Raw genomic sequence first — 25641 nt, forward strand, 5'->3', positions numbered from 1 at the left:
TCAGATCCGTAGACAAGTCGATTTTAATATCTCTCTGCAATTTTGATAAATTTTTATTGTTGCCATGATCATATCCAAGCTTGCTTGACAGTTCACTTTATTTGTTATAATTGAATGCATCGTAATATCTAAGCTCATCTGATTAAAATAAATTTCTTATATTATTGTGTTTCTCTCTTTAGAATTGTAAGTTTTATATCAAACAATTTCCTTTGTTCACTTTTCCTTTTTCCCCTCTATGTAGTTCTCCTTTTTGTTAGTGCCTATTTCATTTTGTAGAGTGTATTAATATTTGGGCGTTGATTATCATTACAAAATCTGTAAATGTACTGGATGACATTTATTCTTTAAAAAACCGAGTAAAGGTCGAGTTATTCTTTAACCACCAAAATCTTTCTCTATTTATTTTTGGTTAAGGCTAAAATTGTTATTGCTCTGTCAGTCTAGAATCTTCTTAGCAGTTTAAGGAAGAATTGACAACATCCAATGTGGTTGAGAAGTCTAGGAGACCTGAGGCTATGTCTGGAAACCATCAAAGAGAAAAGGCAAAAATGTTAGGGGATAAAGGGCATAAATCTACAGTTGGAGTTGACAATAATGCTCATAAAAACATTAAAAGAAAAGCAAATTCTGGATTTGATCTTAGTGTTGCTTCTGAGCCAAATGGGCACCCATTTATGTCTACTATGAAAGGTAAAAAGAAAGCATAAAGCAAGTCCTTGGTTGCAAAAGTTAGAAGTTGGTGCTAAATCCTTTTACCCTTCATGAACTTTGTCGAGTGCTTCTTTGCCACCTATTGTTACCCTTTGGTTTTCCTATAGTTGTGTATAGGATGGATTGGTGATGACACATTATATGTTTTGCAGACTCAAAACATTGATGCTTATAATAAGCGTGGAACTGGGTGAAGCTCATAAAACTTAGGTATGCAGGTTTTTACCCTTATAAATAACTATGTTCACTCTTATTTCTTTTAAACCGTCCAATTAGAATTCTAAGAAGGAAATTGTAATATTTGACATTAAAACATATTTTACAGAGTCATATTCCTATTAAACTTCAACGGTGAAAGCTATATGAGATGTTAACTCACAAGTTAATTGATAAAGGTTATGATTAATCATAGTCATGTAACTCCTTTGCTTAAGAGTTGTTTGAAAAAGTTAGTCAAAAAGCATTGGATTATGCACACCTTCATTATGTACATTGCCCTCTAACCCATCCGTCCACATACAATAACATCTTAGCTCTTAGAGACTCCTACATGACCATGCCATTATTGATTGTTGGATTAACGGTACATATTGTCAACTTCCTTTCACCAAACATTCACAAATAGTTTGACTCTAAAAAATTAGTTCATTTGAAAAAATAACAGGTTTGTTGTGGTTGTGCCACTTGGTCGTGTCGATCTATAAATCCCATGGCCTAATAGTGAACAATATTATCCAAATCAAGAAGTTTACATGTTGTTATGCAAATTGAAGTTACGGACTTGGTAATTTGTTTTTTTTTTCTCGCTTATTGTTGTTTTTATATAGTTTTTGGGGGTTGTTTATCCTTTTTTACAGTTGTCTTGGTCAAGTGTTATTTTGTTCTTAATCTAGCCCTCTAACTAACCCTCCATGATTACGAGCCAGTCTAATGAATTGATCTATATACTACATCCAATCCTCTAATTGAAATTGGAAGGGACCCTCAGAAGAAAGAGTTATCCTGAAGGTGGATTCCAAGGTCCAAGTGGTTAGAGGTTGAGGTGGGAATAAGATTATGGTTTCAATAAATATGTAACACATTTGAATTTCCGACATAATAACAAACGTACGTAAGTATACCTACACGATTTTTATTGGAGCACCACAAAACTATGAAGAGTCGCATTAGCATAAAGGAGTGTCGAAGGCACCTAGATTTTTTGTGCAGCAGGAGAGCATGATTCCACCAGGTACCATTGTAGGCACTTTGAAGTCTACTATATTTTTGTTAGAGCGGTAAATAAAATTTTTTAATCTTATTCATGTCTTTTTAAATGTAGAGAAGTCTGGTTTGTGCTTTAGTTGAATTAATTTGACCAGTTTTGCTTGATTTTTAAGGATTGGTCTTGCATTTAGTTTTAATTTTAATTTTTTTTGTAAGCTTTGATCCATAATCACGCAATTAACGAGTCGCTTCATTTCATTTGTTGTGCTAACGAGTAAAAGATTCATTTCATTGATAGTAGAGACTCTTGTATTTCGTCTTGCAGTAATCTACCAAATGGGACTCCAGAGTCATGGTTTTAATAGGCTAATTAGTTAAAGGTGGGCATGATATTGATTTGAGACATATTGCAAAACATGGTGATATGGCATAAGTTTTGTACTATTAGTTGACTGATGTAGAAGCTTGCCCGCAAGGTGAGTACATTAAAACTCCAATAATGAAGTTAAAAGTATTTATCCTACACTTAGCATATACATTGAACCTGAAAAGTTCCACTCGCAATATTTTTATGGCATGTCTAAGCGATGTAATTGTTTTCGAGCTATACTATACTTGTGATTGTCTTAATTTCTTTTATTAGCGCACCAAATGGTTTTAGTTGGGTGCTAATATCTACGGTCTTATCTAATGCTTTTTCAGGAAAAGGAAGAACAACTATTTATGGGAAACTCTTCTACGTCCAAGGTTGAAGGCAAAGGAAAGGTGGTGATGAGGTTGACTTCTGGGAAGGAACTAACTCTGAATGAGGTGCTCTATGTGCCTGACATTCGCAAGAACTTAGTTTCTGGGTCGTTGCTGAGCAAGAATGGCTTTAAGTTAGTTTTTGTTTATGATAAATTTGTACTAACTAAGAATGATGTATTCGTGGGAAAGGGCTATCTTCAGGATGGGCTCTTTAAGATGTCTTGTTTCACTATTGCGCCAAAGAGCGCCAATAAAGTTGAATCTTCGATCTGTTTACTTGATTGAGTCTTCACATGTATGGCATGGTAGATTAGGACATGTTAATTATAATACTTTGCGTGGATTAATTAATTTGGACTATATACCAAAATTAAAAATAGACCCACACCATAAATGTGAAACTTGTGTAGAATCTAAGTTGACCAGATCATCCTTTCATTCTATTGAAATAAGTACTGAACCTCTAGACTTAATACAACACGATATATGTGATCTTAAGAAATGCGTGCAAACTAGAGGTGGTAAAAAAGTATTTCATTACTATTATTGATAATAGCACTAGATATAGTTATGTTTACTTGTTGAGAAGTAAAGTTGAGGCAATTGAAGTGTTCAAACACTATAAAAATGAAGTTAAAAATCAACTAAGCAAAAAGATTAAGGCTATAAGGAGTGATAGAGGAGGTGAATATGAATCACATTTTGTATGTTTCTGTTCTGAACACGGAATCATTCATCAAACTACGACTCCTTATTCACCTCAATCAAACGGTATTGCGGAACGCAAAAAACGAACTCTAAAAGAGATGATGAACGCTATGTTGTTAAGTTCTGGTTTACCCCAGAATTTGTGGGGGAAAGCTTTGTTTTCCGCTAATTACATTCTTAACAAGATTCCTAATAAGAAGACGCTTAAAACACCATACGAATTGTGGAAACGTCATCAGACTTCCTACGAATTCTTAAAAGTGTGGGGGTGTCTTGCTAAAGTGGAAGTCCCTAAACCTTAGAAGGTGAAGATAGGACCCAAGACTATTGATTGTGTATTCATTGGATATGCAAACAATAGTAGTGCATATCGTTTTCTGGTTCATAAATCAGAAATTCAAGATATACATGTTAATACGATTATTGAGTCAAGGAATGCTTCATTCTTTGAAAATATGTTTCCGTATAACATGTGTATAGAGGCAAGTTCAACAAAAAGAACTTTAGATGCTACAACTAGTAACCATCCTACACAAAGCGAAATTGAGGAGGAACCTAGACGTACCAAAAGGTCAAGGACGTCAACGTCTTTTGGACCTGATTTTCTAACATACTTGTTGGAAAATAATCCTCAAACGTTCAAGGAGGCAATGCCATCTCCAGAAGCTACTTATTGGAAAGAAGCAATAAATAGCGAGATTGAATCCATAATGCAAAATCATACATGGGAATTGGTGGATTTACCACCAGATTCCAAGACTTTGGGATATAAGTGGATATTCACAAAGAAATTTAAGACTGATGGATCAATCGACAAGTATAAAGCTAGACTTGTGATCAAAGGCTTTAGACAAAGGGAAGGATTAGATTATTTTGACACTTACTCTTCAGTTACAAGAATAACTTCCATAAGGATGCTAATAGCAATAGCATCAACACATGGATTTGAGATACATCAAATGAATGTAAAGGCGGTATTCTTGAATGGTAAGTTAGATGAAGAAATATACATGGAACAACCCAAAGGGTTTATTGCTCTGGACAAGAAGAAAAAAAAAAAGTTTGCAAGCTTGTTAAATCTTTATATGGATTAAAGCAAACACCTAAGCAATGGCATGAGAAATTTGACAATGCAATGTTGTCAAAACGGTTTCAAAATAAATGAGTGTGACAAGTGTGTCTATGTCAAAAGCACTCAAAGGGATGTGTCATTGTTTGTCTCTATGTAGGCGATATGCTAATTTTGGGTAGTAATATGGATGTCATAAAATCTACCAAACAAATCTTTGTCTAGTAAGTTTGACATGAAAGATTTAGGTGTATTTGATGTTATCCTAGGAATTAAGATCTCTAGGATGGAGGATGGACTTGTTCTATCACAATCTCATTACATTGAGACAATTCTTGACAAGTTCAAGAAATATAACATCACACCAAAAAGGTCACCCGGTTGACGTAAATCTTCATTTAGCCAAAAAATCTTGGAGATAACATATCTCAACTAGAATACTCTCGTGATACTTGGTAGTTTAATGTATGTCATGAATTGTACAAGGCGACATAGCATACTCGTGGAGCGAGCTAAGTCGATATCTGAGTAATCCCCGGCAGAGATCATTGGATTTGCCATATTGAGAGTTTTGGGATACTTAAAGTATACTCGAGAATTTTGGTTTGCACTATACAAGATATCCGGCCCGTTCGGAAGGGAGTGCTTGTGATGCTAATTGGATATCGACACTAAAGACTCAAAGTCCACAAGTGGATATGTCTTTACACTTGGAGGTCATTTGTTTCTTGGAAATCCTCAAAACAAAGCGTACATAGCGAGGTCCACTATGGAATCAGAATTCATAGCATTGGACAATTTTGGAGAGAAGCGAGTGGCTTGAAATTTCTTAGAGGATATTCCAAATCACTTGAACATTACTTGAAGATGTATATACCGCTGTGACAGCCAATCTGCTATTGGTAGAGCCGCAGTAGCATGTATAGCGGGGAAGTCTCGACACATACGTCGTAGACATAACACCGTTAGACAATTGCTCTCAAATTGCGTTATCTCAATCGACTATGTAAGGCAAAAGATAGCATTGCGGGTCCACTTACAAAAGGTTTAACAAGAGAGCAAGTAGAAAGATTATCAAGGGAATGGGCTTAAAGCCTTTGAGATAATCAACCAAGAGTCATCATAATGGAAAAACCAACCTAGTTTGGAGATCCCAAGATTTAGGTTCAATGGGCCATCCGAATTATGTTTGTGACTCGGTTAACCGGAGAGTAATATTATACTCTAATCCATTCCTATATAAGGCGGTGCATATCCGCCGAGAACCAGGATAAGTCAAGCTTTTAATGATTTACTATATCTTGGAAAGTTACATTATCCAAGTGAGTATTGCGAGGATACTCTTTATAGAAATCACCTATGTTAGTGCGAAGTGGGGCAAAGCTTCTATGAGAATTTTAAAGGCAAATGTCTCAAAAAAGCACTATCTGAAACCAAGAAGTGTTCAAGGCCAAAATGAACACAAAGCGTGAGAACCAACAAAGATTCGAGAAGATGCTGGCGTGAAGATGATTGTCTAGGTTTATACAAGCGGTGACGGTTCAAGGACATTAATTAAAGTCTACCGATTGTCCAATTAAATCCGATCGTCTTTCACTAAGGCAAGTTCAAGGCCTCCCATGCTACTTGACGATCGCGGTATCTTTTCATTTGTAAAAAAGAACAAACCGATGTTTATGATAGAAGAAGCCAAATTTTCATTCATGTGGGAGATTGTTAGAAAAATGATTTGCTCAAATTCATTTTGAGATATGAATGAGTAATTTGTCTCCCAAGTTATCCCATATTGATATGAAATGGGTTTAAAAAAGAAAGAAAGATGCGTAAAGTAAGAAAAACCTTTTCGAAAGGGTGCCTTTGGTTGAAACAATGCATTATACCGAAAAGGTCGACGACCTTCGAATGTGCCTTCGGTTGAACGATTGCATCATGCGAGAAAAGGTGTGACCTTTCGAAATAGTCACCGGTTTGAAACAGTGTTTTATGCCGAAATGGTGTGTCTTTTCGAAACATGTGACTTTTCAAAGAGTTGCTTACTTTTTCCTAAGAGTCACTGTGTTGTTTCAAAGAGGCACCACTCACCTATAAATAGTGGATGAATTTGGAGAGAAAGACAGACCATATCACACAGAGTTCTTGTCACACCCCAAATTTCCTCTGTGTCCACCTCTCTCCTCTTGTGTTACTACCCTCCGTGTAACTACTCTACCTCTTTTCCCTTTCTCTTTCTAATAATTATCATTATCCTTTTTATTTTATTTTATTTATTATTATTATTATTTATTGTACTAGGAAAATGTTAAATTAAAACACAAGGTGTTAAAATATACACACCTTAAAGTAATCTCGTCCCGAGATTTTAGGAAAGAGAATAGATTAACCAAACAAACATATGTCAATCAATAATTCTTCTAAGTTAACTGATCATATCTCAACGACTGAAATTTATGTGATAATCTAAAACATACCAGCAAGATTAATTACACTTCATTTATAGCTTGCACAAAAAGGTCATGATAATAAAATATCGGAAATGAGATATAAGTGTATACCCAAGTATACACACCTTAAAAGGAATACTGCATTATACAATATTGTATAATCTGACATGTAGACATACGTAGATACAAACTACATAATGAGATGCACCACCTTTTAAAAACAATGTATAAGACTAAAATCCAAAATGAAAACAAAACAAACAGGAAAACAACAAGGAAACTTAACACCAAAAAGAAACACTCTTACCACCCATTACCACAATCCGAGGATCATCTAAACCTTCTCATTCTAGGCTAACCTAGGCTCTAATACCAAAATGTCACACCCCAAATTTTCTCTGTGTCCACCTCTCTCCTCTTGTGTTACTACCCTTCGTGTAACTACTCTACCTCTTTTCCCCTTTCTCTTTCTAATCATTATCATTATCCTTTTTTATTTTATTTTATTTATTTATTATTATTATTTATTGTACTAGGAAAATATTAAATTAAAACACGGGGTGTTATAGTTCGATCTTTCTCTTCTCCCCTGTTTTTAGTCAAATACTATTGTTTCGACCCCACCATTAATGGCGTCCATTGGTAGGAGTCTCCACTTTATTAGTTTAATCGCCGGGGCTAAAGCCCAATTAAGCAATATCATGGATCAATGTGCAGGCCCATTAACTCATGTGGCTAAGGTGAACCTTAGCCACATGGCTTCCACCACTAATGTCACGTTGATTTATGTCCGCATTCATTTCTTATCAAAAGATAATTATCGGTTGAAAGTTATAGTCTATCACAATTACTCAAGCTACAAGATTACTTGAGCTACAAGGACTCTCTACTCTACCTATATAAATACCAAACTATTTTTCATACGGAACTACGTTCTTGAGACTTGATCCCACCGATAATTTGGGTGCGTAGGCAGGCAACCGCAAGATCTGATCTCATCATTCCCCGATCATCATCATTTTCTAATTACTTTTCTCGTTCTTCGTCTATTTCATCAACACTTGGTGTTTTGATCATATTTAATTGAAACATAATAATTGGCCGTCTGCGGTTCTTATACTACACCCTCGATCCACGCGAAAGTTAAAAGTTATGACGATTTCGAAGAGCTCAAGGTCCCGATGTGATTCGCGGCGATCATCCACGAACATGATGGTCAAGGACAACTTGGCCGCGACAGCATAATACCTTCAAATAATCGTCGTTCCACCAATCGCCAAATTATTCAACGATGAGGTTATTGCTACGGACGATTCTCCGATTATCGATCGCGGATAATGTAAGTCATATGTCTCGAGAAGCACTTCTTCAAAAGTTAAAGATCGTCCGAAACAGAATAATTACTACAAAGCGTCATCTTAAGCGGACGCTCCACTTGTAGATGATGTTGTATCATCACAACCACAGCGTCACGCATGGCGACATAATAGTGTGTGGGATCGTTTAAGTGGTGAGGATGAGATTCGCAATATTAAGCGACCATCAACAAGTTAAGAGTAATGGGCTGACGAATTCCCCGACCTCCACCGAGAAATCTCCACCCACTTGGTCACGCGTTCACCGGTAGGCAAAGATACTTGCTCATAATCGTCCGATCGCACTTACGGTCCTACTAATTTTCGGCAAGTCAGGAATTCAAATGGCGAACGAAGAATAATGATCGCACTCATGATCGTAACCATCCATTATGGTGAAACACTTCAGCAGCGGTTCTTATCATTAGAACATTATCGTCTTGAAGCCCACGTACCATCCACAATCATCTCGACCGCGGAAGCGATGAATCTTCGTCGTTTTCTTCTCGTTCTATTCACTCCCATAGGCGTCATCGTGACTATGATCGATCAAAGCGATCTGGATCGATGACTCCTCAATGTGTTAGAGAAATGATTAAAAAGCTCTTACGGGCAGCGATCCTTTTGAATCGACACTAGAAAATCTGGCGGTTGAAGATGGTATTTTGGACAAATTTTCTCTCGCCCGTCAAAGGGCTACTCATAACAAAGACTTCAAACAACGAGTTTGATCAATATGATGATGTCGAGGGTTGCCCTATGCTTCATGTGATTAATTTCACAAACAAAACTGGTTTTATCGGGAGGTGATGATGCTTTAAAATGCAAACTTTTCCTTCTACATTAAAAGGGAAGCGTTGGTATGGTTTAGCGAATTACCTCTCGCGCTCTATTCGTCGATTCAAGGACTTAACGAAAAGTTTTCAAGGCGTTTTCATCATAATCTCAAACGCGTCAAATGGAGTCCGAGTTCTTTTCAACATCAAGCAACAACGTGAGGAAACTCTCTCCGTAGTTTTATCGCGACGCGTTTCCATCAAAGGCTGCGGTGAGATTTACGAACAATCCGATCTAATGGTGGTTTACGCTTTTAAAGAAGCTATCTTGTTTGATAAAGATGGGTTATACAACTCTCTTGTTCGGGATATTCCATCTTCCCGGCGTCGTTATACCGGTGAGTTCAACAATTTATCAATGTTGAAAGGCGACACGGCTGCTTTCGAACTTTCGTGACAAAGATAATAAAGGAAAGGATTTCAATGATCGTGAAATAAACGAAGAATCCGACTTTTGATCAACGACAACCGGTCGGAAGCCTCGGTATAAGAAAGAAGACTCCTGGAAGAATTTGGAAAGCCTTTTCTCGATTTTGAATTAACTCCTTAATACCAAATATCGCGGTAGTTCACGACAAAATCAAGGATAAAGAATGCTGCTCCTCCGCCCGTTTCCCTTAGCAGCGACGACACTAAAGCGACTTCGCGATAAATCGTTATGGTGCAAATTTCATAATGATTATGGTCATGAGACGGAGAATTGTCGATCTTTCGCGGGGAAGAATTGAAAAGCTTGTGCAGAATGGAAAACTTGATCAATATGTGCGGAAGAAAGTAACAACTCAAGCTTTAACTATCATCGATCACAATGTCATTAAGGTTGGACATGCCATTATTGATTCATTGTCGATACTTCGAAAACTGCTTTCGCCGTTTCTAAAGTCAAATATCTGTCTAATTTGTGCGAAGTTAACGGGATCAATTTAGGTGGAAGGTTTTTATACGGAGACTATTGAAGATGAACCATTATGTTTCAGCGACCAAGATCTAATGGGCGTGCATGTTCCTCATTATGATCTTTGTCGTGATAGCTGCATATATCGATTTATCGTACAACGATATAATGATCGACACGGTAGTTCAGCTAGTGTCATGTTTTTACGGGTGTTATCGCGGTATTCCTTTTATTGATAACTTGGTCACCCCTGAAAATCGCTATCGTTGGTTTTGATGGTACCGCTACTCATTCGCGTTGGAAAGGTGTCTCTCCGGTCACTCTTATGCGAAGGAAGTCAATCATTGTACAGCGATATAATGATCGACACCTTGGTAGTTCAGCTAGTGTCATGTTTTTCAGGTGTTATCGCGGTATTCCTTTTATTGATAACTTGGTCACCCCGAAAATCGCCTATCGTTGGTTTTGATGGTACCGCTACTCATTGCGTTGGAAAGGTGTCTCTCCGGTCACTCTTATGTAGAAGGAAGTCAATATTGATTTCTTATTGATGGATTGTAAATCCTTTACAATGTCATCCTTGGTAGAGATTGGATTCATTATATGGAAGTCGTCTCAACATATCATCAAGCCATCAAGTTCCCATTCAATAAAAAGTATGTAAGGTCTTGGCGCGATCAAGTGGCATCTCTAATTTGCCACGACAATGTTCTCGATGATTATAAGAAGTCACGAAGTTGTTGGGCCGAACTATTCGAGTTCAATGGCGATCAAATAGCAATTCGACATCCGGGACCGGTTTACTCTGCCAATAGAAATGTTGAAGGACCCCGACGGTCGATCCACTTTTAGAAGTTCAAATTGGCCAACTCCACGAAGAGACTACTTTTATTTTGGTAGAACTTCGAAGAAGAGGAGAGACAAGAGCTTATTTTGTTATTATTGCGGAAGAATAATCATGTGTTTGCTTGGCGAATAGAGCAAATGCAGTATAGATCCGCCGGTGGCTTGTCATAAACTTCGACATTGATCCTAATGCAAAACCGGTTCGACAAAAGCCCGAAGGATGGCCCCGATAGAAAGATGAAAGTGAAAGGCGAAATCGACCGTCTCTTGTGCATTAACTTTATAAGGCTGTGACTTATCAACATGGATGTCAAATGTTGTCGTGATGCCTAAAAAAGAACGACAAATTACGTGTTTGTATCGATTTCACAAATCTCATAAAGGCTTGTCCGGTTCATCCATATCCATTGCCTCAGATATATGAAATGAATCGATGCAACATCCGGTTTTCGGCGTTTGTCTTTTTGGATGCTTATTACGGTTATCATCGATTCCGTTATTCATTGAGGACCAAGAGTTCACTGCATTCATTACGGACCAAGGCATTTCTTGTTACCGGGTAATGCCTTTCGGTTCGAAAACTATTTGGAGCCACATATCAAAAGCTAGTCAACACTTATTTTTCGACCTACTTGGAAAGGCGATTGAAGCATACATCGATGACATGGTTGTCAAATCTACAAAAGCACACGATCATCTTCGCGGTTGCAAAAGCTGTTTTAAATGGACTCTCAATGTCAACATCGCGTTTGAATCCGGCTAAGTGTTCTTCGGTTTATCATCACGGTAAATTCTTAGGATACATGATGACTAGAGGCGGAATTGAAGCAAATCGGATCAGATTCGAGTGTCCTTGAAATGCCTTCTCCGGCGTCAAAGAAAGAAATTCAACGACTTACGGGGCTTTGGCTGCCTAAATCGCTTTATCTCGGTATTACGATCGATGCGTCCTTTTTCCAAACATTGAAAGACGATCAATTTGACGGAGGACTGTGAAGTTTGCATTTAGTCATTTGAAAGCATACTTAGTCGACCTCGTTCTTGCCGGTCCAAAGAACGGGGCAGCCTATAGGTCGTATTTAGCGCCAGCGATCATGCGTAAAAGTGCCGTCTTATTTGTCAGCGGTGGCGATGGGCGTCCTATATTCTTTGTTAGCAAGACTCTTCAACTGGCTGAAACAAGATATTCTCGAGTGGAAAATTGCATTGGCTTTGGTTCATCTTTGCCCGGCGTCTTAAACCTTATTTCGAGGGGCCGAGTCGTCAAAGTTTATCACGGAATATCCACTCGCGAAAGCTTTTTCGTAATGCTTTCGGGAATCAAATTAAGCCTCGCTGAGAATGGGAAAGTTACCTTAAGCGCTTATAGCATTGTGTTTGAAACTTCGCATACGGTGAGAAAGGACAAGCTTTGAAGCCCGCTAATGGCTGATTTTCCAATTGAGGATATTCTTATGTCGACGCGTTACTAGGCGAAGAGAATGTCGTCGACAACACACCATTACCCTCGGGGATGATGATTTGCCAAACTTATCGGATGTATCTGGCTGATTGTTGGATTGTTTACAGCGATGGTTCGCATAATAAATATGGCTCGGTATTGGGTGTGTAATCTTGCAACCGAATGGAGAAAAATTGAGAAGTCGGTCGTTTGGGTTTTGGCGCTTCAAATAATGAGGCCGAAGTCTGAAGCTGTCATTTGCGGCTTGCGTATTTGCTGCTTCTTTCACTGGGGCGACTAAGCTACAATTATTCACAGATTCTAAGTTAATTAAGCTAGCCGGTTTGGTGGATCATTATGCATTTCGTGGCGATAGAATGGCGGCTTATGTGGACTTAATTCATCGGATTGCTTTCGAAATTTTGATTCTATCGGTATTATGCGGCGTCAGCGTCATGGCGTCGCGACATCGCGGATTCTCTTGCTTATTTATCCATGGCGGTTAAGTCGGATAAGCCTCGCCCGGATAACCATTGAATTTCAAAAGGAACCGAGTATCGATCGTCCATCGAGGATGTCGCGCGATATGTACATCACTTTCGAGTTGTTTTTTCATCAAGACATTTTACGAGGAATCACGTTATGCCAATTTGATATCTCCCCTGTGCTGACTTCGGAAGCGCTTGGCGTGATCTTGATAATCAAGCTATCATTCGCGGAGAAAACGCTTTTGAGCGATCCACAACTTATGCTATCGGATGACCACAATGATCCATCAATGATATTGTCTCGGTTCATACCGGCGGCGATCATGAAGGCGACAATGCTCGGAGGTTCACGATATAGAGCTAAGTTTTCCACTTACACCTTGTGACGAAGATGATTGGCGTCTTCCTTATATCACATATTTACATGATCATATCTTGCCTCCCGATCATAAAGTGGGTGATCGTGTAAAACGCGATGCTTGGAAATATTGTCTCATATCGACTTGAGCGATGCATTTGCAACTTTTATCGCCAAAGGCACAAGTCTTAACCCTATCTTTGCCGTTGTTGTCACCGGTGAAGGTTTGCTTCGATCTGGCGGAAATTCATTCGAGGCCTATGTGGGAACCACTCGGCGGAAGTCTCGCTCATAGAGCAATGACACAAGGATCTTGGTGGCCATTACATGCAAAAGGATGCTAAAGCGTTTGTGCGAGAAGTGTGTTCCTTGTCGGAAATATGCTAACATGGGAAATCTTCCAAAGAACGGAACTTCATCAATTTTGAGCCCTTGGCGTTTGCAAAGTGGGGTCTTGACATCGTCGGTCCTCTTCCGAAGCTCTGGCGGTGTTAGTTTTCTTTACAAAATCGATTATTTTACCAAGTGGGCTGAAGCTATGCCCTTAGCCCGGATCCATGCCGGATGTTAAAAATTCTTATGGCGAGACATTGTTTGTCGTTTGGTATTCCAACATCATTGACTTCGACAATGGCAAACAATTTGATGTAGAAGAAATTCGGACAGTTTTGTTCTCGACTTGAAGATTAGTCACAATTTCGGCACCATACCATCCTCGAAGCTAATGGACAAGCGGAAGCTACTAACAAATCCATTCTTGCAATGCCAAAGCGGCGACTTCAACAGGCCAAAGGAAATTGGGTTAAGGAACTTCCTGCGGTTATGTGGGCTTATCGAACCACACCTAAGCATTCAATTTGGATTTTCTCCGTTTAATCTTGCTTCTACGATGCGGAGGCGGTCTTGCCTCTACAGAGTTGATGACACCAACCACCACGAACTTCTAACGTGGAATGGAGTCGAATGATCAAGCACTTGCTCGAAGCCAAAGCCTTGATAGATGAGACAAAGAGATGTTGGTCTTCAGCGGTTAATTAGTTATCAAGGCGATATGAAGCGAAAATATGATAAGAAAGTTAGACTTAAAGTATTTGAGAAAGATGGTGGGTACTCTGTCGAAGAGCGAGGTTGATAGATTCGGTAAATTTGAGAAAACTGGGATGGTCCATACATCATAGATCGCCACGCCACCAAAGGATCTTATTTTCTCGAGATTTAGATGGGAATGTTCTCGATAAGCCGTGGAATCGCGTTTCATCTGCGCCAAGTTCTATAAGTAGATTTTAGTTGTGTTTTTCCGTTATCACGGAGAAATAAAATAAATACAATATTTAGTTTGTTACCCGATTCGGGCATGTATTTTCCGTTGTTATCTTTGCATTTTTAAGACTTCGGTAATCAATAAAGAAGCGGTTATTTCACGCCGGTTCAATGGTATGATTTTGGTTTTAGCGAACCTTATAATCGCTACGACAAAATCTGGCGAAATTACCACGTTTAATTTCGTCAGTCTAAGTTGAACGCTTTTACGCTCGCTTAGTCGTTACTATCTCTACAACAAAATCTGGCGAAATTAACACGTTTAATTTAAATGAGTCTAAATCGAAAAACGCTTTACCGCGCTTCCGCTTAGTTCATTACTATCGCTACAACAAAATCGACGAAGTTACGGCGTTTAGCTTTGCGATCTAAGTTTGAGCGCTTTTATTTCAAAGCTTAGTCGTTACTATCGCTACAACAAAAATCTGGCGAAATTACCCGCGTTTAATTTTTGTCTAAGTCTAAATCGAGCGGCTTTTATTTCGGCAAGCAATTCGTTACTATCTCTACAACAAAATCTGGCGAAATTAACCGTTTAATTTAGATCGATCCTAAAAGTTGAGCGCACTTTCGCTTAGTTCATTACTATCGCTACACCAAAATCGGCCGAAGTTCCGGCGTTTAGCTTTGTCGGTCTAAGTTTGAGCGCTTTTCATTTCCGCTTAGTCGTTACTATCATTTACGATAAAATCGGCCGAAATTACCCGCGTTTAATTTAATTTCGGTCCTAAGATGAACGCTTTTTTTACGCCGCTTAGTATTATTATCGCTACGACAAAATCTGACGAACTTACCACATTTACTTTCGTCCGTCTAAATTGAACGATTTTACGCTCGCTTAGTCGGGTACTCGCGCTATGTCAAAATTAGCATTGGGGGCGTTTCATTCTATTTCGTGTCATCTATATAATTCAACAACATTGTCAGTTTTCCATAGGTATGTTATTTGACATCACACTGATATTCAATAGCCAACACATACTTTATTTTCATAAAAATAATTTTTAGCTCTACGGTATTACATACTCGCAATCACATGTTCATTGGTTTGGGAAAATCCAATGGTTTCTTCCCAACTTTTCGCATATACAACTCGTACAAATCTTTGTAATTCATCTTCTCACGTTCTAGTTCATCTCCCGTTTCTATTAAAGTCTCTGTCAGTTGTCTTACGGACGATTCACAGTGTGCCATTTGCACATGATCTTGGCCGAGCCGCTCGTTTAAATCTGTCATTCGCTTTTATTTTTCTCAACTCTCTTTTGCGCGACGTTTAAGTTCGATCTTTGGTCGCCATGAGTGACTTCAATTCTATCACATCTGCTTTTAAGTGTTTGTGTTCCTCCGTTATCACGGGCTTTCCCAAATTCTTCAGACGCCATCTCCTCTCTTCTTCCGTCCGGCTCGGTTAAGTTTTTGTTTTCGTTTTCTAACTCTTTGATGGTTCCGCTTTAACGCTTTGTTTGCCTCTTCCAATTTTTGGTTGAGTATCTTCACTTTCTTTATTTCTTCTAAGGCATTGACTTCATTGAGCGATATTTTTCTTCGACTTTTTCATGAATTTCTTTGGCCATTACTACGCCCGTTTTAACTGCGAAAAAAAATATATATCCGAAGTTCATCATTTTTTCGACTTAAACACAAGTTTGCAATAACCGATAAAAATAATACTATCATACCTGGTTTATACTATCGAAGATCATTGACATTGCTCTGTCATATTCTCCGATGTTCTCCGTATTCTGGTCACATTTTTTATATTTTTGAGCCCTTCCATTGGCGTAATCGAGGCGACTCCTTCACCGTCTTCGGACTTGAACATCTCTCGCTTCAACTACCAATTTCATCGGATTAGTGTTGGACACTCATTTCTTTACCGCCCTAACGCAATTATAAAATCAGCGATCAACTTACCATTAACAGATTACGTGGTTTTCCTCCATCGCGTAGTATTACCCACGGCGCCACTTGCCGATTGGTTGTTGGATTCGTTGCTCCGCATTTTGCTTTGCCGTTTATTTTTCTTTCACCCGACTTTGTGTTCATTGCACTATCTTTTGTCCATTATCACTGTTTCATTCTTTTTCTGTATATACCAAACCCGGAAGCGAGATATTACATTTCACCACACTTTTACATATCTATGTTTTTCACGGTGCATACCTTTTCCTCTTGGTGTTCGTATGTATTATTATATTTAAATGCAGGATGTTTGGTGCATTGTAGTCTCGTCCCTCGAGGCATCATACATTATACCGTTGGTTTGTCTCTCTTGGTCTCCGTTAAGCCCGTTTTCTTGTGACACATCTTCTTTTTGTACAATTCACTTTTTTGCTTGGCAAACAAAGACTAATTCTCGTCGTGTTAACTCCGTTCCATCTTCTTTTTCACTATCACCATTTGCCGAATATTGCATTTCACGAGACTCTTATTCTTCTTTGCCATTTCGCTTTGTGTCTCTCCTTGGACCTATCGGGACGTTGTTCGATACCCCCATAATTTCGAAATCGGCGATATCATCAAAGTAGCTCGGATCTACCAATCTTTCATCGAGGCATTCATGAAAGAAGAACCGAAGATTGCTCTCCACTTCCTTGTCCAATTCAATGTCGGTAGCATACTTTTCGCGTTTTACGGTTAGACACAAAAATAACTTCGTGTTAGTCAACGGTTTACTTTCGTAGTATAGTTTTCAATACTTATGTTTTGGCTTACCTCGAAATTTGTTCGGCACTTTAAACTCGCCGGATTCCACTTCCCTGCATAAGCGTATGAAATCTATCCCATCCGGTGTATACTTTTGGAAACCCTTTAAAACTTCTATTTGAATCCTTGAATTCAATTTCAAATTTTATGTACCCTTTTCGTCGGTATGGCTTTTCGGTCGTATCAACGCGAAGATTTCTTGAGCCCCGAACCTTCGTTAAATTCATTTTGTAAGCGGTCGCTCTCTCGTAAAGATTAGCCAAAGCGATATTGGCGGTTGTCGGTGCAATTTGCCACCACTCCGATAATTAGCTATTTATTTCTTTGCTCAGCGGGTGCGTTCCCGCAATTTAATTTGTGTGTAAGCCATTACTACTTCATCTTCTTCGACTTTCGTTTCAAACTTCGTACACTTCATCCATCTCAAATTTTCGAGTCCTAGTATTTTACGTATTTCCTGGCGACCATCGACCATCGGTAGCGGTTCGGGATAATTAATATATATCATCACCTTCTTTCCACCTCACCAAGTCTGCGTTAGTATCGAGTTTTTTCTTCTCGATTATATTTCATCCGTATATTACGGTAGTTTCTACTGAAAAAAGCACATAACATCGGGATTAGGTTAGGTCGAAAATCGGGTCGAAGCTTCGAAACCGCCCAACAAAACAAAATAGAGCGGTCCCAAAACTTAATTAAATTGGGCCCAAAACAAAACATTTAAATTACGACCCACACAACTTAAAATAGAATCCGGGCCCAAACCCAAACCGACCCACTTAGTCTTGACCCAAGCCCAAGCCCAAGTTCGATTTATTTATCGTTTCATCTTCTCTAGCTCCATCGGCCACTAACAATCCGGCCACCACTACAGACCACCACCGCCACCTTTACACAAAAGAACCGGTTTGGTTCTCTGTAAACCCCCTATCCACCGATACCCTCAAAACGCGATTTTGTTATACCGACAAAATCGAGGTCGACGCCATTAATGGCTCCTCCGGAGCTTCAAGCGGTTTAAAAAAAAAAAAAAAAAAAAAAAAAAAAAAACACTGCGTCTTCTTCCTCATTTTTTTTCAGTCCGGAGGTTCCACATAATTCAAAGCGGCAGAAATTACAATGGGCAATAACCATATGAATTTCAGTGAGAATCTGAGATTGGGATTTTAAATAGTGCGATAAAGGATGAACTTCCTTAAAGTTTGTGTTTGTAGGCTGAATGCTGCGTGAGAGGAGGAAAATTCTCCTTCACTGGAAAATACACTCGATGATGTGATTCCTAGAGTGGATATATTGAATTGATCGGAATTGACCTCCAACATCATTGGCGTTTTCTCGGCATAATAGAAGTGCAACTAAGAGCTATATTTCTAGAGCGGTTGGTTTTTCAAGCCCGGGGAAAGACATGCCTTTGGAAAAACTATATGAATGGATCTTGAGGGCAGGAGGGAAAGTTCAAGAGTGACAACATCGATATTTTTTCTTATTTGCAGAGCGAGCTTGACTATGATGGTGAGAAAACATACCGGCTAGTCAAAGCCTTGACGGAACAAGCTTCAAAACTTCTCTTCGCGGCGTCTATTACGTCATTTGGATGAGAATACAATTTTTTATGGATTGGGATATGCGACCCAAAGACTTATATAGGATTACGCGGGTTTTCCAATCTTTGGTGGTGGGATTCTTCTCCAACTCCAACTTTATCTAGACTCTCAATTCTTATCTCATCGAACACTTTGAGTCCAATTCATATTTAACTACCTTTTTTATTTTTTTTATTACTAAACTGCCCCTACGTTTAATTTGTAGCGGTATAATCCAAGTATCGCTATTATTCGTTGGCACGCATCGTCGAATTCAAATTTCATTATATTATTACGTAGCGTTCGGTACAATTTTCGCAATCGATTTCTTTTTGCAATTTTATTTACGTGCATATTTTTTCTATGCATTTTCGGCCATCTTTTATTTAATTATATTGCGTTTCATATCGCTAGTTTGACATTTTTTCATTCCGATAATTCGATTTTTTTTCGACAAATCAATTTTCCTATCATTTCCTTTCGCACGACGCCGTTATAATTACGCTCATTTTTTTCTTTCTTCTTTGCCATATGAACTTTGTTCGCATGCCAAAAAGAGGGGGATGTTTCGACCCCCACCTATTGGCAAACGTCCATTGGTAGGAGTCTCCACTTTATTCGTTTTAATCGGCGGGGCTAAAGCCCAATTAGCAATATCATGGATCAATGTGCGGGCCCATTAACTCATGGCTAAAGGCTGAACCTTAGCCACATGGCTGGCTTGCCACTAATGTGACACGTTGATTTATGTCAATTCATTTCTTATCAAAAGATAATTATCGGTTGAAAGTTATAGTCTATCGCAATTAATTATTACAAGATTACAAGATTACTTGAGCTACAAGGACTCTACTCTACCTATATAAATACCAAACTATTTTTCATTGAGAACTACGTTCTTGAGACTTGATCAGCGATAATTTGGGTGCGTAGGGCAACCGCAAGTCTGAGTCTCATCATTCCCGATCATCATCATTTTTCTAATTACTTTTCTACGTTCTTCGTCTATTTCATCAACACTTGGTGTTTTGATCATATTTGGTCGAAACAACTATGTTGTGTTTGTTGATTCGATCTATAGAATTGAAGTGCTAGCTTTCTATAGAAGGAAATCCGTTCTATCTTGGGAGACAGTTTCCCATCAACCTTCAAGCACCGTGAGGGGGAAAATTTGTCTTAAGGATATAGTGTATCTACACTAGACTCGGATTTAATTAAGAAGTATAAGACACTTACAAGACAAAAGGTTTGTATAGTTTGGTAATTGGTAAAGAGTAAGTACAATTAAGTTGTATATTCCTAACACTTCCTTCAAAGTTCAAACACACTGTGATGACGCATACGTTTAATAATTCGTTGGATGTATAAATCTATTATAGATTGGTAACTATTGAGTTTTAGTCTTTTAGAGCATCTTTACGAGAGAAACCAAGATAACACTAAAATTTTGAACCAAATCAAACACCAAACCAAAAAAACACTAACCAATTTTAGGAGAAACATCAAATATTCGACATCAAATGACGCGGTTTTGGATAAACCGCGCCGTATAGTTTACAGGGCTTTCTCAAAACCGCGCCACTTAAGCCTACCTTAGAAGCCCACGTGGTTTCCCAAAAACCGTGCAATGTGTCGCACATTAACTTTATGCTTTCTTCTCTTTTCAAATCTCTCGCGTGGTTTTCGCAAAACCGCGCCATAGAAGCCCACTTGGAAGCCCAAGCCCATGCAGTGTTAAAAAAACCGAACCGCGAGAGAGATTTGATACAGCACCAAAGCTAAAACCAAATTTTGGCCGATTGGTGTTTGGTTTGGTGTTTTCATCAACATGTATCTCTCCTGAAAATGAAAAACACCAAATTATTGGAAATTTGACGTTTTATACGAGGATAATATCTCACCTAAAGATGTTCTTAGACCACCTCCTCGTTTTTAGCGGCATCTTTGTTGTTAATGACATAATTGCCAATAGCCCAATAGTGTGAATGCAAGATAGAATTACAATGCATGAGCATGAGCATGAGCATGACTGAATTAAAATATCACACATAGAGCAAATAAAACATGCTACATGTTTTTTCTAACCTTGCGACTAGGAAGACAGAATCGTGAGATCTACATAGATTAACAAATATCATATATTTGCAGATTTGATTACATTTTACAAGAGTATACTTGTTTTTAATTACACAAGGAATGATCCACCCATATGTGGTTAAGGTACGTACAATATATACATTAATGAAAATGATCGATCTAATGTGGATAATAATCAACAGATGATTGATCACTATAATCAACATAGGATTGATTATAACTCTCAAATATATGCGACGCCACCTTCTTTTGAAACCAAAGCATCTATGTTTTGTATCAGTAAATCGAAGTCATCTTGACTCTTGATGAGGCTAAGACGCACATAACGACTTTCAGCATTAAAGATGCTACCCCCACGGCCGATGATACTAGCTGTTTTCAGAACTGCATTGCAATCTTGATCTTCCGCTCTTTCACACTTTATCCATGCATAGGCTGCAGAAGGCCAGGAATAAGTTAGCAATCTCTTCCAGCAAAAAATGGTTAGCAATTTATCCAGGAAAAAATAAAGGTTTCGTTTATTTTTACCCTTCTTAGGAAGAATGAATCAGATTTGAGACAGAAATCTAACATAGCCATTCTGACAGTATATACTTGCGCAAAAATTGCAAGTTGCAGAGACGCATAAGAAAATTGGAGAAGCCTAGTAAAGACTATTACCTGGTGATGGTCCTGTGAAATTTTGAAAATAATTGCAATATTGAGGCTCAAGTTTCTGAAAGAGAAACGTTTTGATGATGAGAAACTTCTGCTTATTCTTTCCCATCTATTTCTCATTGTTTTGGGTCCAAATTCAAATAGGTCCTTTCCATTTTCCTTCAACACCACTTTCAAAAGCTTCAATGCTCTCAATTGAGTGTCTCGAGAAACACTCATACTACTCAGGCTAATGTACATTTGCATTCTCTTGTATATGTTCTCATCCCTTACGAAAGCCCACCTGCATCAAGTCAAGCATTCAGCGCTTGTCTTAATTTTTACAATGAATTTCATATAACGAAAGTGCACCCTCACATTGCTTTCCTTTCTTTAATGATGAGGGTGTACACTTGGTACATGACTAAGAAAGTAAGAATAAGTTGGAACTAAACCAGTTATCATGCTAGAATAGTGAAAATCTATATCAATGAAATAACAGGTTGAGAATTACCCAAATCGGCTCCCAGCATGGCCTGTAAGTTTGGATAGTGTGAAAATCATGAGGTCTTCATCTGCTGCAGTTGGGATTGCTGAGAAGTGAGGCCAGTAGTATGCATGATCAAAAATTGTTTTGGAAGATGGCCCTTTAAGAACTTGCTTCATTAGTCTACCATCAGGGTTGTTTGGTGAAGTGACAAACTCAACGAATGTGCCAGAGGAATCTGATCTGTTTTTCCATAATGATGCATTTCCTTTCCATTTGAATTCCATAGAATTGAAATATTTTGTTTGCGCTTCATAAAGCTGTTAAACATATATAGGCTAAGTATATGCAAATGTAAAAAATGATACACACACCAGGATGGCTTAGGCCAGGGGAGTACCTTATACATAAATTAGCGTGTTAATTTATTCTCTGTAAACGTGCTTAAATCATATCGTGTTCCAAGTGTTTGTTTTGCCAACATGTAGAAACATAAAAAATAAAAATAAAGAAATTTAGGAGTACAAACCGGGTAAAAAGGGATAGATGCTACAATGTTTGCTGGTGAAGGTGAATCATCAAGAGAAAGCCCAAATAATGCTGCATTAAGAAGTTGTGTTGATCCAGCACCAAACAGAATGAACCTTCCATCCGTCACTGCATTTCCGATGACTGCATGAAGTTGTCGAATGTGCTTTTCTAACTCCTCAGAAATGGACGAGTAATCATCAAAGCGATAACTCATTCGATGCCAACCTGCCACCACAACTGCACTACTTGCTGCATGTTGCATCCAGAATGGCTCCAAAAATAAAGGATCCCCACTACATTATACACACACACAAAATGTAACTTACAGTAACTTACATTTCCAAACATTAGAACGTCGCACCAAAAGAAAGAGACAGTGTGTAGTTTTTCGCATCTAGTTAATGCCATATATATGCCACAACTTAGTGAGTTAGTTTGATGCCACTCGTTACTGGAATACAGACTTGGTTGATTAATTAGCAATAACAACTGACTTATTAATGTGAACTATTGATCGACTTTAACAAGATAATAAGATATCATTACCAGGTCAATGTCAATATAATTAAAGGTGTGAAATCTGAAAATTAGAAACTTCATGAGCCAAGATTATTCATCACAATTCTTTTTCGCCAAAAGCAGAGTTGGTCTTAAATTGCCACTATGTCAATTTGCGTGAAACCTATATAAGAACTTGCCTCTTCAGGGCTTCAGCCTTCAGGCATACCCGATAAAATTAGTATTATCATTGTAAATTACCCATTTTGCTACAGTTAATTTTATTATTACTACTACTGCACAACTATATCTAAAACAATAATCATTATAATAATGCAGGTTTTATGATAAATCTCCCTGCCCCCGGTAAAAAGTTTCTTTAAAAACCCCATGGACAAACCCATACAACCCTCCTGTTTTAAAAAAAAATCACAAAGACAAAAATACCCTCATACTATCTTCTTCTTTCCTCCATTTTCAACAAGAGAACTCCAATTTTTTTCTACTTGCATAGAAATCACTTGAACATAATACAAAATGAAAAAAGATTAACATCATATCATGATAAAATTAAATGAGAAAAGTGGTAGATGTGACATTGAAGGTTGTACATATGGTTTTTTATTACGATTTCGAGATTGAAAACATTTTGAAGATGATATCATTTGAAAAACTTGTTCCAATCATAATTTCGAGATTGAAAACAATTTGAAGATGATATCATTTGAAAAACTTGTTCCAATCATGATTTCGAGATGCAAAAATTAAAAAAAAAAAAAAACAAACTTCCACATATCTATGAAAAACCAATTTCGCATAGCAAAATAATTTTACAGAAATTTTTTAGTATGCAAATTTATTTTTACATAATGATGTTTCTCTGCAAATCCCATCACTATATAAATATGTTTTTAAATAGAAATTTCACTATGTAAATTTGTTTTTACGTAGTGATTGTTCTATCTTTAATTCATTTTTACATAGTGATTTTACATGAAAATTTATTTTTACATATTGATTTTCCTATTTTTCTTCTTCATCTATTCTGAACAAATTGGCTCCCATCACTATGTAAAATTGTTTTTGCATACAAATTTGAGTATGCAAATTTATTTTTACATAGTGATTTTTCTATACAAATCCAATCATTATGTAATTTTGTTTTTGCATAGAAATTCCACTATGCAAATTTATTTTTACATAGTGAATTTTATTCTTACATAAATAAATTTACATAGTTAATTTCCATTCACAGCACTGAAAAAGAAAAACCCATCGAAAGAGCATCAAATTCTTATAAGAACTAAAGAATAAAAAGTCAATTACAAAAAAAATGGAGTCATGCATAATTGCCACCAGTTTAATTACAAAAAAAATGGAGTCATGCATAATTGCCACCAGTTTAAGAAGAAGAAATTGCACAAATTTATATATAAATATCACAAACCCATACAAAATTGAATTGAAAAGAAATTAAAAGAAGATTCCTCCTCCTCCAATTTAAATTTTCCTTCAAAAAAATAAGTTAAAACGATGGATTCATTGATTCAAGCTCAAATCTTTCAACATTTAAAACTCCTCTCTAGCTCAAAACAAATCTAATTTCATATTTAAAAGAAGCTAATTTCAGACAATACTTCTCAAAATCTAACGATATCGAACTTGATTGAAAGAGAATCTGAAGAAATCGCAAGTTGAAGGAGAAAACATGGAATGCAAATGGGTTTTCTCCAAAAGGTAAAAGAGGAAGGGAAAAAATTAGAAAAATGAGAGAGAGACTGATTTCTTTCCTAGTCTCAAAAACAGGTAGGTTATATAGCCGCATGAATAATAGGAAGGTTATATGGGACTGGTCGAATAAGAGGAGTTTACATGTAACCGGATTGGGGCTCAGCTTCTTGTATAATAATGATACTAATAACAGTAAGTAGTAATATGTAATGATGATAATAATAAGAATCTTGTTGTTGGATCTTTGTGGTGTTTATGTGTATCTGAGAGAAGAGAGAGGTTACCTATCAGCATCTGCTAGGCACTCTGTTAAGACTTCAGAGCAATCTTTGCCACCATAACATGAATTACACTCACATATAGGTTCACCTTGAAAGGGTATTCCGTCTAAGTATGCACGCCCATGACCAGAACAAGAAATAGATGCAACAAGTTCAGCTTCTCTTGCTGCTGCTTTGCTCCAACTAAGTTCTGTATCTTTATAAACAAAGTGATCAAAAAGGAAAAACAGATTGATCAAAATAGATAAAACTAAAACTAGAACAAACTTGAAGCCATAGATCTTAGCCATGACTTCTTTGTCTTCTCCCTTTCCGTCTCCTCAAATTCCTAATGTATACTGTACACCATGTCCTTACGTAACGTATTCAGATTTTTTTTAATAACCTCGTTTTCATTGTTTATATTTGAAATTGTCAGTCTTTGTCACTGAAGGAATAATCTACCTATAATTTCCAAGATACTGTAGCGAATTGCAAATTAAAATACCTGATCGATTGGGAAACACTTCATTATAGGATCATTTAATTTGACGGGTTACTAGGTTCTACACCGTTTTTCATGTGTCATGTTGATCACATGGACTTAATATAAGTTAAAAATAGTATCAGGAATGCAAATCACAGATTCAGATGAGGATACCGGGTACAAAAACTATATGATTAAGCA

The 25641-nt window shown here is 37.6% G+C and overlaps 1 protein-coding gene and 1 pseudogene across 2 annotated transcripts in view; one reads left to right on the forward strand and one right to left on the reverse strand.

Moving 5' to 3' along the window:
• Positions 1-25641, forward strand: part of LOC147490614 (putative wall-associated receptor kinase-like 16 pseudogene) — a 61425-nt pseudogene that overhangs the window by 32920 nt on the left and 2864 nt on the right. The window lies entirely within an intron of this gene.
• Positions 20834-25423, reverse strand: LOC147490616 (tryptophan aminotransferase-related protein 3-like). Its single transcript, XM_086566865.1, is given in 6 exon segments — positions 20834-21245; positions 21471-21530; positions 21533-21750; positions 21961-22253; positions 22463-22757; positions 24978-25423. Coding segments are annotated over 6 exon segments (1365 nt in total). The 5' UTR covers positions 25265-25423; the 3' UTR covers positions 20834-21033.

The sequence above is a fragment of the Coptis chinensis genome, chromosome 6 (assembly GCF_015680905.1).
Source record: "Coptis chinensis isolate HL-2020 chromosome 6, ASM1568090v1, whole genome shotgun sequence".
Classification (NCBI taxonomy): Eukaryota; Viridiplantae; Streptophyta; class Magnoliopsida; order Ranunculales; family Ranunculaceae; genus Coptis; species Coptis chinensis.